At 39.3% G+C, this 12,253-nt stretch overlaps 1 protein-coding gene across 1 annotated transcript in view; it reads right to left on the bottom strand.

Moving 5' to 3' along the window:
- LOC101561781 (solute carrier family 5 member 4-like) overlaps window positions 1-10,628 on the bottom strand; it is a 134,560-nt gene extending 123,932 nt beyond the window's left edge. The window contains exons 1-4 of the mRNA XM_004645553.1: window positions 10,494-10,628; window positions 9,727-9,798; window positions 7,451-7,555; window positions 4,145-4,204 (exon numbers count right to left, since the gene is read on the bottom strand). Of these exons, the coding sequence (XP_004645610.1) occupies window positions 4,145-4,204; window positions 7,451-7,555; window positions 9,727-9,798; window positions 10,494-10,628 (372 nt within the window). The remainder of the gene's footprint in view (window positions 1-4,144; window positions 4,205-7,450; window positions 7,556-9,726; window positions 9,799-10,493) is intronic.
- Window positions 10,629-12,253: the final 1,625 nt, after the last annotated feature.

The following is a 12,253-nucleotide window of genomic DNA, read 5'->3' as shown; positions in this document are numbered from 1 at the left end:
TGATGGGTTTTCCTTTGAATGTGATCTGCTTCTTTTCTCTAGCGGCTTTCAGTAGATTATTCTTGTGCTGAATTTCGGGGATCTTGACTATTATATGTCTGGATGTGTTTTTCAATGGGTTGAGGTTCCTTGGCTTTCTGTGCTTCAGTTACCTGAATGCCAGATTGTTTCCTCATATTTGGGAAGTTTTCTTCTATTACTTCTGCCCATATTTTTGTAATGTCATTTGTATTGACTCCTTTTTTTTAATTGACACCTATTACTCTCACATTGTTCATCTTTGCATCATCTTGCAGGTGATACATTATTCTTTTCTGCATCCTTGTTTTTAAGAGATCCTTTCTTACCTTTTCACTAGCTGCACCAGTATCTTCAAGATCTGAAACTCTGTCTTCACATTCACTTACACGGTTTTGAAACCTTGTGATTGAGATTTTAATTTCCTCTATATCTCTTTGACTCTGCTTCATGCAATCTATTTCTTTCCTGTATTGCTCATTCAAGGATTCTGTCATTTTTCTAATCTCCTCTATTTTTTTTATCAATATCTTCTTTAGAAGCAGTTATAAATTGTTTTACTGCAGTATTTTTTTCCAATTGGGTTTCCTCCCTGTGTTTCTGTTGTTGCCTCTTTACTTCAGGTACTAGGAGTTCTGAGAGTTCTTTTTTTATTTCAGAAAAGAATTGCCCTCTGATTTCCTCTATATGTTTCTGCTGTTGCTTATTTACTATCGATGCTATTAATTCATGCATTTGAGCTGAGCTGGTGTCCTCCGCACTTGTTGTGGGTGGGCACTGGGTTTCCTCCATATATTTCTGCATTTGATTCTTTAGTGCAGATGTTATTAATTCAGGGATTTCTTTTTTATTTCCAATGTGAGGTCCTCTATACCTTTCTGCAGCTGTTTCTTTATTTCAGAAGCCATTGATTCATTGCTTTCAGCTGTGTGATTTCCAATTTGTTCTGTGTTAGTGTCTTCTGCACTTGTTACGGGTGGGCTTGGCTTCTGAGACTGCATTTTTTTCCTACTTGTCATTTGTGTAGCACTCTCTTCTGACTGTTGTTGTAGATCTTTGTTGTAGTTATGACCTTCACACGTAGTGAAGTTCAGGTGCAGCTCTACAAAGTTTGGACTTATCCAGCTGTGCCTGGCTTGGTTCTGGCTGCTGTGCTCAGCTACTTCCTGCTGCTGCCCTTGAGGGTGAACCTGTCTTGCCCCTGTGGCAAGATGTTCTGCTCCTGGACTAATTGGTTGGATCTATCCTCTACACTCTCTGCAGGGATTGCAGCTGCAGGGTTACTCCCCAGGCATGTATTCCAGACTTGAGCTGTGCCTGGAGGGGGCAAGGTGGATTAGGGGATAGAGGAAGCTCTCCATCACACCCACTGGTTCTGGGTTAGGCTGGATCTGAGGCTTCCCAGAATGCTGCAGAAATTCCTACCTGCTGGGTGGGGTGGGTGATGTACTGCAGAGTGTTCGGGGGCGTCCCAAGGGGATGGGTGAGGGTCTGGCCCATGCTGCCCCTAGGCTGGGACTGGTCCCACTGGCACAGGGTAGCAGGAAGCTCCCATATGATTATCTTTTTGAATGGAAGTGAATTACTTGAAATCCTATTCATGGTTTTCACTACTGAAGCATGAGATTGAATATATGATCTCATATACTGTTATGCTGCATCAGTGGCATGATGCAAATGTTTTTATTTTATCATTATTTTTAAAAATAATTTTATTGAGAAACAAATAGCAATGAGACAGTTTTAAAACTGATTAGTAGGACAGTTTCAATAATTAATACATTTCATATTGTTGTCTTCTTAGTAGTTAATAGTACAAGAATTACATTCAAAAGAGAAGCAGAGCAGAACAATTAGGAAGAATTGAAACCTAGTCTTGGAAAGAACAACAACAAAAAAGTACATAAGGTGGTGTTCCAGCAACTGTTTTTAGAGATTATTATGGATAAGTTGGTGCTGGGCATCAGGACAATGGGACAAAGGTATTGATAGCATCTCAGAAATCTTCAAAGCTGTCCCTCCCATGAGGGACCTAGAAGATTAGGATGGCAGAATGTTCTCAGGGAATGAATGTGGAGTCATTTCCATGGGTTTGTTACTGAGGCTTACCTCAGGACTTTTATGTATACAACCTAGAGCAATGCTCTATCAAGTCAGGTCAGGTTCAAGTGAACCACTCAAGCCCCATTCCCCAGAAGGAGTATTACATACTTCAGTTTTATCCATGTGGTGCTAATTCTGAAGTCTTGCAAAATGAAAAGGTTATGGAATCATGGTGATTTCCAAGGAAATCCAGAAAATTGTTACTGAGGTGAAGATGTCAAGAAATTGCCACTTGGAACAGGCATTATGGAGCTGTGAGAATGGTACCCCACTCAAGACCTTATAAATATAAAGCAATGGGCAGTATGAAATATCAACCTCAAAAATCTGAATTCAAAGCCAAGAGCTTAGTCCATCAGGATAAAGCAGGCAAAGCTGGCAGCAATAGCTTCACAAACCTGATATCAACATCGTTGTCCCTAAAACTTTTAAAATTAATATCTAATCTTTTGTGTCTCAGTATTGTTGGGGGCCTGTCATCCTTAGGAATGGGAATATTTATTATAATTCCTACCCTGTCGTTCTTTTTAGAAGTAGGTAAGTTTTTTGTTTTATGGTGCTGTGAGGAGTATTCTTTGAGACTCACATTGTGATTTTGGCCTTGAATTTTTAGCTAATGATGGTGAAGCAACACTTTGGAAGTACTACCATGGAGTGAATGTCATTTGTATTATAAATAAGTAGGAACTTTGGGAGTGAGGCACAGATTCTATTATTTGAATACCCTTGTGCCTCAGTACTCCATGTACTGGAAATTCAATCTCCAGTATAGTGGTTCTGAGTTTGAGAGTTCCTTTAGAAGTGGCGTTTATTGGAAAGTAGTTGTGCTATGGGGAATCTATCCTCATGAAAGGATTAATGTAGTTCCCAAAGAACAGATGTAGTTCTTTGAAGAGTAAGTTGCTGCAAAGCAAGGATATCCCACATGCTTAGCAACCTCTATGTGCAATAATTTTTGTAGTACAGCAGTGGTCTTATTAAGAGCCCAGGATATTCTGGCACTACGTTGCTTAATTCACCAAAGAATAAACACAAAATGGTGTTTTCTTTGTAAAGAACTTAGCCTCACACATTTTGTACAACAATAGGAAATTAATTAAGAAATCTAAAGGAACCAATACATTCACCAATTTATAAAATGAATCTTTTCCTTTTCTTTTCATTAACTATCTGGCTTCCCTTTAGCATCTTTTCGTCCAGCAACGAACAGCCCAGACATCCAGTAATTTAAGCTTTATAATTTAGACTTGCACATAGTGCTTCTTCCCTGCTCCCTTCACCTTCTACTCACTGTCAAGTCTGTCATCTCTATCCCAGAGCAACTTCCATTCTGTTCTCTCTCCTTCCTACAGAATCATCAATTATTTTGTAAAATCTTTAATTCCTGCCTTTCACATCTCACCTGTGCAAGTCTATTCTGCCCTCAGCTGAATGGAACTTCTCACAACACGAATCTGTTGTTTAATTTTGAGTGCTGGAAAGACTATATTGCCTGTGGGATCATACAAGCCACATCTATACATCTAGGATGCATAAGCCACTCACAATTGAACCCCAGCTACATCTACAGATCCACTTTCATCTCCCACTATTTCCCCTTATAAACTTATCTACTTTAACTATAAACTTATCTGATATCTAAATATTCCAAGTTTATCCATGATTTTTAGCTCTGATACTGATAGAGACTTTTCTACCTACTTAAGTGACCTAATTCTCTAAGGATGAAATAAGGTAACTTTGGAAAAGCTTTCCTAGAAGCACTCTAGTGGTTCACATACAGGTCTCCTCATGAAGCAGACTCCTTTCCACAGAGCTCATTATGAGGCCCACTATAGACTTCTCCTCTGGCTGCAGTCATATCCCACAATGGGTGCTCCTCTTGGTATGACTTAGATCTTTGTCATTTATATATTCTTATCAAACTGAGAATCCCTTTTCATAATTGAAAGAAAAGTTAGTGAATAGAGGAGTTGTTGACAATATACCTGAAAGGTCCTCTTGAACACCTGTGGATACTCACCCCTGCCTTGATGTAGATGGGGACAAACACCCATCCTAGGATCACCACCATCAGCATAGCCTATAGGAAACAAGAAAAGAGTTTAAAGTCAGGCAGTTTGGCTTGTGGAATTTTTCATTCTCAGGCCACTTAGTCTTATAAAAAGTATTCTTAGAACCTATCTAATTCAAATTACTGTGAGACTTGGACAGCTAGTGAGCCCTTTATTCTGTTTCTTTTTTCTTTTTTAAAAAAATTTTATTGAGAAACAAGTATCAATGAGACACTTTCCAAGCTGATGAATAGGACATTTTCATTAATTAATACATTGCACATTTTTATCTTCTCAGCAGTCATCCACAGCACAAGAAGCAGCCAGGACATCCCGTCCAAACACTACTACTACAAGTCCTTCCTCTTACTGAACCAAGCGAAAGCAGCCGTACATCTATCCTAACCATTCTGTATGTACAAATATAAAATGGTCCTTCCTCTGTATCCCCCTCTCTCCAGTTCAGTCCTGTCGAGATGGGTTTTCTATTGGCATTTAAATATTATAGGTGATTGAATTCATCAAAACAATCCAACACAGTCCAGTAGTCCACAATAGTAGTGGGTTATCCACAGAAGTTGTTGACTAGAGCCTTTTACAGCTCAGCATATTAATATAGCTTTACTTTAGATACCTCATTCTTATACTTTTCTGCTGGATGGTTAAGATCAAGATAAAGCAAGACCTATATAACAAGAAATGTAACTTTTTTATCTGATAAGTTCAGTCAAGTCCCCGCAGGATTTATCCTGTAACCCTGTACTTTGAAAATCCTTTATTCTGTTTCTATGATACATAGGCCAATGTTTTCTGAGGCTGAGAATGTGTGGTGAAAGATGGTCATAGCATGAGAGGTCCAGTCAGGTCCAATCAGAACACTGGAAGGTCATCCATCTTTGCCTAAATGCATTCTTTTTGAATTCAAAGGATGAAAGTTTCTTTCTTTCTTTCTTTCTTTCTTTCTTTCTTTCTTTCTTTCTTTCTTTCTTTCTTTCTTCTTTCTTTCCTTCCTTCCTTCCTTCCTTCCTTCCTTCCTTCCTTCCTTCCTTCCTCCCTCCCTCCCTCCTTTCTTTCTTTCTTTCTTTCTTTCTTTCTTTCTTTCTTTCTTTCTTTCTCACTTAGCCCACCCTAGGGGACTGGCATGGAATGTAGTGCCAGGGATCAAACTGCAGTCTTTGCACACTTGCCTAAGCTTGCTTAAGCAGGCACTTTAGACCATTGAGCTAGCTCACTGGCCCTGAAAGTTTTATTCTTAAATGGATAAAATAGTCAGAAAGAAATTTGGAGATAGAAGAGTATTTCTATTGTCTATGATATCTCTCCACATTTAGCAATGATAAAATGTAAGTTATATTGATGTATATTTTTTGTGGTCTTACATGTATCAGTTAAGTTGCTCAAGAAATCATTTAATGCAGAAATTGTAGGCACAGTTATTCTTTTTATGGTGCTGAGACTGAGCAACATAAAGACTAAGGAAGGTTACACACTAAAGATAGTGCATTATCTGCACTTGATAAGCAAATGCAGTCAGGCTATGAGTCATTCTGTTTCTGACTGTAGGGAGAGTCAATAATACAAAATGAAATTCTGACCATATGAGATATCTGGAGGCTGCATGAATACTGGGAATGTTTATACTAGTAAAAGAAAATTAAAAATAGGATCTTTAAAAGATGTTGCAATTTATATTTAAATGTCTCCCTAAAGCCTCATGAGCTCATAGGTAGGAGTTTGGGAGGGGACTGGATCATGGGGCCATGATAATCAAGAGTTTAGTACTACACCAATGAATTTATAGCTAAATATATTGTTGGAAAGTGAGGCCTGGTTGGAGGAGGTCAGTCGCTACACTTATGGCTTGGATGGGTCTTTCTCCGTCATCCCTCCCCTGATCTCTCTCTGTTTCACTGCCAGGCCATAAGCAAACCTCCTTTGTCAACCCTTTTACTGTGCCACTGTGCATTGGAGCCAGCAAACTATGGAGTCAACCCTCTACAAACTGTGGACGAAAATAAACCATTCTTCCTTTAATTAATGGGTGCTGGTTATTTTGTCCTAGTGAAGAATAAGGGCCAAAGATGTTTGTGATAACTCGAAATCACTTCCATGATACATCCAGGGATAAATAATCTAACCATTCACTACAGTACAAGTTTCTTTCACACAAGCATTTTCTTCTGACCAATGTGCAAGCTTGTGTACACAAAAAATGTTAGAAAGGGAAAGATGAAAAGGAACAGAAACAACTCAGACTATCAAGGAACTATCTATAATATTTTCATCATATTCCCTGCTATGGGGCAGGTGATAGCATGGAATGTGTGGAAAATACCATATGGTTCTTATCCTGAAAGAATTTAAGGTCTGTTTAAGGGGATACAGTACCTGTGAAATGTAATATAGCAATTAATTAGGGATTCAATTACAAATTCTAGTAGGTTCTAACTACTATCTCAGAAATCACTGATCCTTGTGTTAGTGTTGGTCGCATTTTTTTTAATTGAATATAAGGTATCACTGTGTAGCTCAGACTCATAGTGCTCCTCCTGTCTCAGCCTCCCTAGTGCTGGGATTACAGTCTTGCAACACCATGTCTGGTTTTGGGGCAGCATGCCATAGCCAGGTTTCTGGGGAACAGTATGGCTTGTGATCCCAGGGTCTTTGCGCTTGCCAGACAACAGTTAGGCAGCTGCTAGAATGCTGAGCTATCTCCCCAGCTCATATTCTTCTTGAACAATTTCTGCTCATCCTCATAGCAGCAGCATGGAAGCTGAGATGGGCTTTGCCCTACCTACTATCAATAAATTTTGTTCTACTTGATCCGTCCTTACACTAAGGATGACTGTGGTGACTGCATGCACTTTAATCCTACCAAAATGTAAGCTTCTCAAAAACAGGGACCCTTGCTTTTACATTTTAAAATTCCATTTGTCTAGTTTATGTCTGGACACACACTGTTCATGGAGGAATGGTAAAACCGAAAGCTGTAATGGTCAATGAGTTCAAATAAAATTGGAGATTCAATCATAAATAAGTGACCGTATTCCAGGGCAGAGCCACTTGAGTAAAAGCTCAGAGATGATTAGCAACACATCTGGAATGGCTCTGGCAGAATGGGACTACAGAGGCACTGCAGGTGTAGGAGAATGAAAAGTATAAGCTGAACTATATAAGTATAGTCTTATAGAGGACATGAAAACCTTGGATTTGAGCTTGATTAAGATGTATTGATATGTGTTTGGTTTAAAGAAAAAATCTTTGCCATCACTCACATTCCATTCAACTGCTCCAATGGCGAGCCCAGAAGCTGCTGCTGTTCCAGCGACGCCTACAAACTGGCCACTGCCAATATTACTGGCAAAGATCGAGGCACCCATCTAGAATGCAAGAGAACACACTAGGGTTAGAGTTTTTGAAAACAGATATGGAACAGTTTTAATCACTACACTACCATGTAATAGTGTAGTCTAATTCCAATGAGCAGCAGTTAGATATCTGTGTCCTATGGTCAAAATCCAGCATATTGTCTTATTTTACATAGACCATAAAGAAAGAAGATATAAAAAATTTTTGAATGGCTATAGTGGTTTAAAAATAATGACAAATGTTAAAAAATGAAAACCTAACATGAAATGAGGTATAAATTCTTGCAACCATGCATAGTTATATTGAAACACATTCATGCCCTTTTACTTTAGATACTTTTGTGCTCCAAAGGCTGAGTTGTATAGTTGAAAAGATTGTATAGTCTATAAACCCTAATATACTTCCAGTCTTGCCTTTTAGAAAAAAAGCTTATTGGCTAGGAGTCGTGTTGCATACCTATAATCCCAGCACTGGGGAAGATTGATGAGATTTCAAGGTGAGCCTAGGCTACAATGTGAGCTCAAGACCAGTGTGAACTGCATACTGACACTGTCACACACCTACACCCACACACATACTCTCAGACAAGAAAAATGCTTATCGATCCCCATGACACTGATATATATGCCAATGTATTCTATTTAATGTATTTGGTACAGGGTCTCACTACACAGCTCAGACTTGTAGTGATCCTCCTGCTTTAAGCCTCCCCAGTGCTGGGATTATAGGCATGTGCCACCAAACCCAGTCTCTGTTGCTGGCTCAGTATGCCTGGGGGTGGGGCTGGCACAGCATGTTGTACCAGGGATTGAACCCCGGGCCCCGTGCTTGCCTAAGCAGGTGCTTAGTCCACTGAGCTATCTCACCAGCCCTCATCAATGTATTCTTTAATTGATCTGTGTTTTGCTAAGAACAGCCAGATTTTCCATCATATTTTGCTCTTTAAACCAACCTGAAGGACCTCATCTTGCAGGATAAAGGAAATCTTCTGCACCCACATAGCCATAGGATATTAATTTACCTCCTGCCCACTTCCATCATACTGTCTAATATTCTTAAGGCTCAAAGGTTTAGAGGTATCTTTAGAATGGACATAGATGAGTGTCCATTTGACAGACTTGGGGTTTGGGACATTACACTGTTTCATCTAGTCCCACATTTTTGGTCTTCTCAAAAGTTGTCTTTTATGCTCTAGTGAAATAGCTCAGTGGCTTAGACACCTGGCTGGCAAACACAAGACCCTGAGTTTGAACCCTGGTACAGAAAAGTTGCCTTTTATATTCAGTTAGTTGGGAGAGTTAGAATTGGCTTGTGGCTTTGGGATTAAATGAAATTTGCATGATTCATAAAATAGTACTTCCAAGTCAATGTCTGATGGAATAGCTCAAATAAATATACATTTTGAGCTGGCAGTTTGTCTTCACTAATTCCCCTGGCCAGGTGATTTCCAAATCTCCATTCCACTTAATTTAGACAACTAATTATATCTGTGAAGGAATCATTTAATGAGGACCAACAATACAGACATCCTGGTTTTGACATCTCTAGGTTGACAGAGGAAGGTGTCGCCTTTTTTACAATGGAAATCCAGCTGAGGGTGCAGCAAACAGAATGCCTACTGGTCAAGGGTCAAGAAAACATCATCATGAACACCATCACATGAAACACAGTCCACTATTAGTAAGAACACAGTACAAGAAGAATAGGTAGCTATACAGAGCAGACTGATCTTGAAGGAGTAAGGCAGGTAGGGGAGGCCAGTCCAGACAAAAGAAACAGCATTAGCTCAGAATGCGTGGAGATAGCAAGTCAAGGTAGAAGATTCTCAGTGAAGATAGGGCAAAAAGAACAAGGATAGAGCTTAAATGGAGGTTCTCAAATGCCAGGATATACCTGTTTTCAAATTATATTGTATACTGTTATTTGAATCATAGATCACAGCCTAGTCAAAGCCTATGATTGGAAATTTATGAAAAGAACCATCCATAAGGGGACAATGAATACAGAGAAGAAATGGTTAAAATACCCACTATTTTCTTCTCTCTCTCTCTCTCTCTCTCTCTCTCTCTCTCTCTCTCTCTCTCTCATACACACACACACACACACACACACACACACGTGCACACATGCACGCAGGCATGCACAAATACAATTTATTTCTAGCAAACTGTTGCTGACTTACCGTCCACCAGACCATATCTCGACCAGCCAAGAAGAAGCCTCCAACACTGCTCCGGTTTGTCCTCAGTGCAGCCTGAGCAGAAAGGAAGACATGGGGGTGGGGATGAATAAACCAGAGCACTCACTCAGAGCCCAGAGATTCTGACTTCTAGCTGGCATGCTGACGATGGTGATTCTGCAGCACTCCTATAGATACTAATATTTTCTAAAAACTGCAATGCAGCACCAATTTTCACTGAACTGAAAAACGTGGTTATTAAAAAATTTAGAGCTGAAAGGACTTCAAGAAATCATACTCTGCAAAACCTCTGTTTATTTTCATGTATGAAAACAAGGTGACGTCACTAGGACAGTGCTTAGATGGAAATTGCAGCTTTGAGTTCATTACTAAAAGAGAAAAATGAATGGAGCACAAATGATTTGTGTTCAGTTCATGTTAGAAAATCAGTAAACAGAGGGAATTAAACAAAATGAGATCATGAAAACAGTTTTGGACATTGTGGCAGGTGGTGGAGATGCCCAGTTTCACAGGTTTGTAGTTCCCAGTTCTGTCTGTGCTCAATTATGGGGTTGCCAGGAGAATAAATTCACTCATTACAAAAATTATGTATGACACACATAAGAGAATGATTCAAACAGACAAATAATAACACTGACACTTTTAGAAACTGTTAATGTCTCATTTTGTCAGGTTACTGTTCTCCCATCATTAAGCTTTTTGCCCTAACCCTGGTGCCCACCCTGAAACTTCCCTGAGCTCCCACATACCCATAGTCCAACAGCCATCACCGCCAAAAAGTAGATGACAATGACAGAGATGTCAGCAGCATTTTGGATGCGCTGTGACAGTGCAGGCAGCTCAGGGGTTCCAGCTGTTGTACTGGGGCTTACTGTGCTGGCCATAGCTGCAGGTGGTACAGTCCTCATCCCAAGGATGGCCACTTCTTTATGTAAGTGCTGGGTTAATGATCAACGTTAGGCAGGTGGGGCAAGCTATCACCTGTGCATCAGGACCTTACAACTTTTCCCTTTGGATCCAAGCTGTGACACCCTGATCTTGCAGTGGTTAGCGTTCCTGTAAGTGTACAGTGAGAATGACAGTGATAACCAAAAAAGGTGCCACACTCACAAGTGAATTGTGGTGTGTTCATTGAGTGGAAAGAAAAATATTTAATTGGAATTGGGGTAGTTCCTCTGAGAAGTAGGGAGATTCATAGGGAAAGAGAGGTACAGAGGTAAAGGTCCAGAAAAGGATTAGGAGGAGGAGAGGGCGATAGTTTCTCACAACACAGATAACATTCTTGACCAAAATGTTTTTATTCTTTGCAAATCAAATTAATTAATCACTTAAAGCTTTCTAAAGTCATGTATATATCTGAGACAAGTCATCTAGGGGACTCTGTGATGTACTCCAAGACCATGGGTGGTTATGCAATAAAGGGAAACAACTTTACAAGCAATATAACATAAAATATATATACATAAAAATTAGCTTTGAACCATCTTAAATGTGTAATTCAGTGTCATTAAGTACATTTACAATGTGGGGCAATGAACTCTACCTTGCCTTTTCAGAAATATTAAAAAATTAATAAATGAGAAAAATGCTATTATTTGTCCTATATAGAACATTTATAATATATAACTGTCAAGTTAGCCTCATGGTGAGATAGGAACAGTGTGGAAAATAACAAACAGAGAACTCTAATATTTCCTAAGAAATATTAAGAGGTTATGCATGAACTACCCCATTTCCCTATGTAGTAAATGATGTTTCTCTGTCCCTGCCTTTTCACCCTTTGCAATCACTATTCAACTATCTACACTTTAAAATCTATTCTCAGTACCACATACAGGTGTAATCACACAATATTTATCATTTTTGTCCAATTTATTTCACTTAGCAAGATGTTTTCATGGTTCACTCACCCTGTGGAATGTGTCAATGTTCTCTTTTTCAAAGAAAAAATGTTTTGTTTTTGCTAGTTTATATTACATAATGGTTAAGGTTAATTAATGTAAAATTGCATGCATTTATCATAGCTTACTCATCTGTCAGTGGATATTTGGGTTATTAGATTTTTGTTAGGACAGCAAAATATCAATATGAACTCACTCCATAAGAATGAGATTTCCTTTTACAGGGCTGGAGGCTGAAACTTCAAACAGCATAGTACAGTTTCAGGCCCTGTGTACAGAGTACATGGTGGAGTTGGGTTATAGCTAAGTAGTATAAGTGGTTGCCTAACAACGCACATGGTGGAGTTACGTAGAAGGAGAATCATGCCGAAAGAAAGAAAACAAAGAGGGGACAAGGAGTCAGATTTTTCCCATTTCATAACAACTCTGTCCTAAGAAATATTAAGAGGTTATGTGTGAACTACCCCATTTCCCTATGTGATTTGAGTAGTTTCTACCAGGTACCATGTCTTGAAGTTTCCACAGCCCAATAGCTCCATCTGGGAATGAGCCTCTACTCACCTAGGTGAACTCACAATCTATACCCAAACCATACCTGGTTGCTTTGG

This window comes from Octodon degus, unplaced genomic scaffold (genome assembly GCF_000260255.1).
Source record: "Octodon degus isolate 3935 unplaced genomic scaffold, OctDeg1.0 scaffold00230, whole genome shotgun sequence".
NCBI lineage: Eukaryota > Metazoa > Chordata > Mammalia > Rodentia > Octodontidae > Octodon > Octodon degus.
Note: the sequence above shows the minus strand (reverse complement) of the source record. Positions and strands in the feature narration are given on the sequence as shown.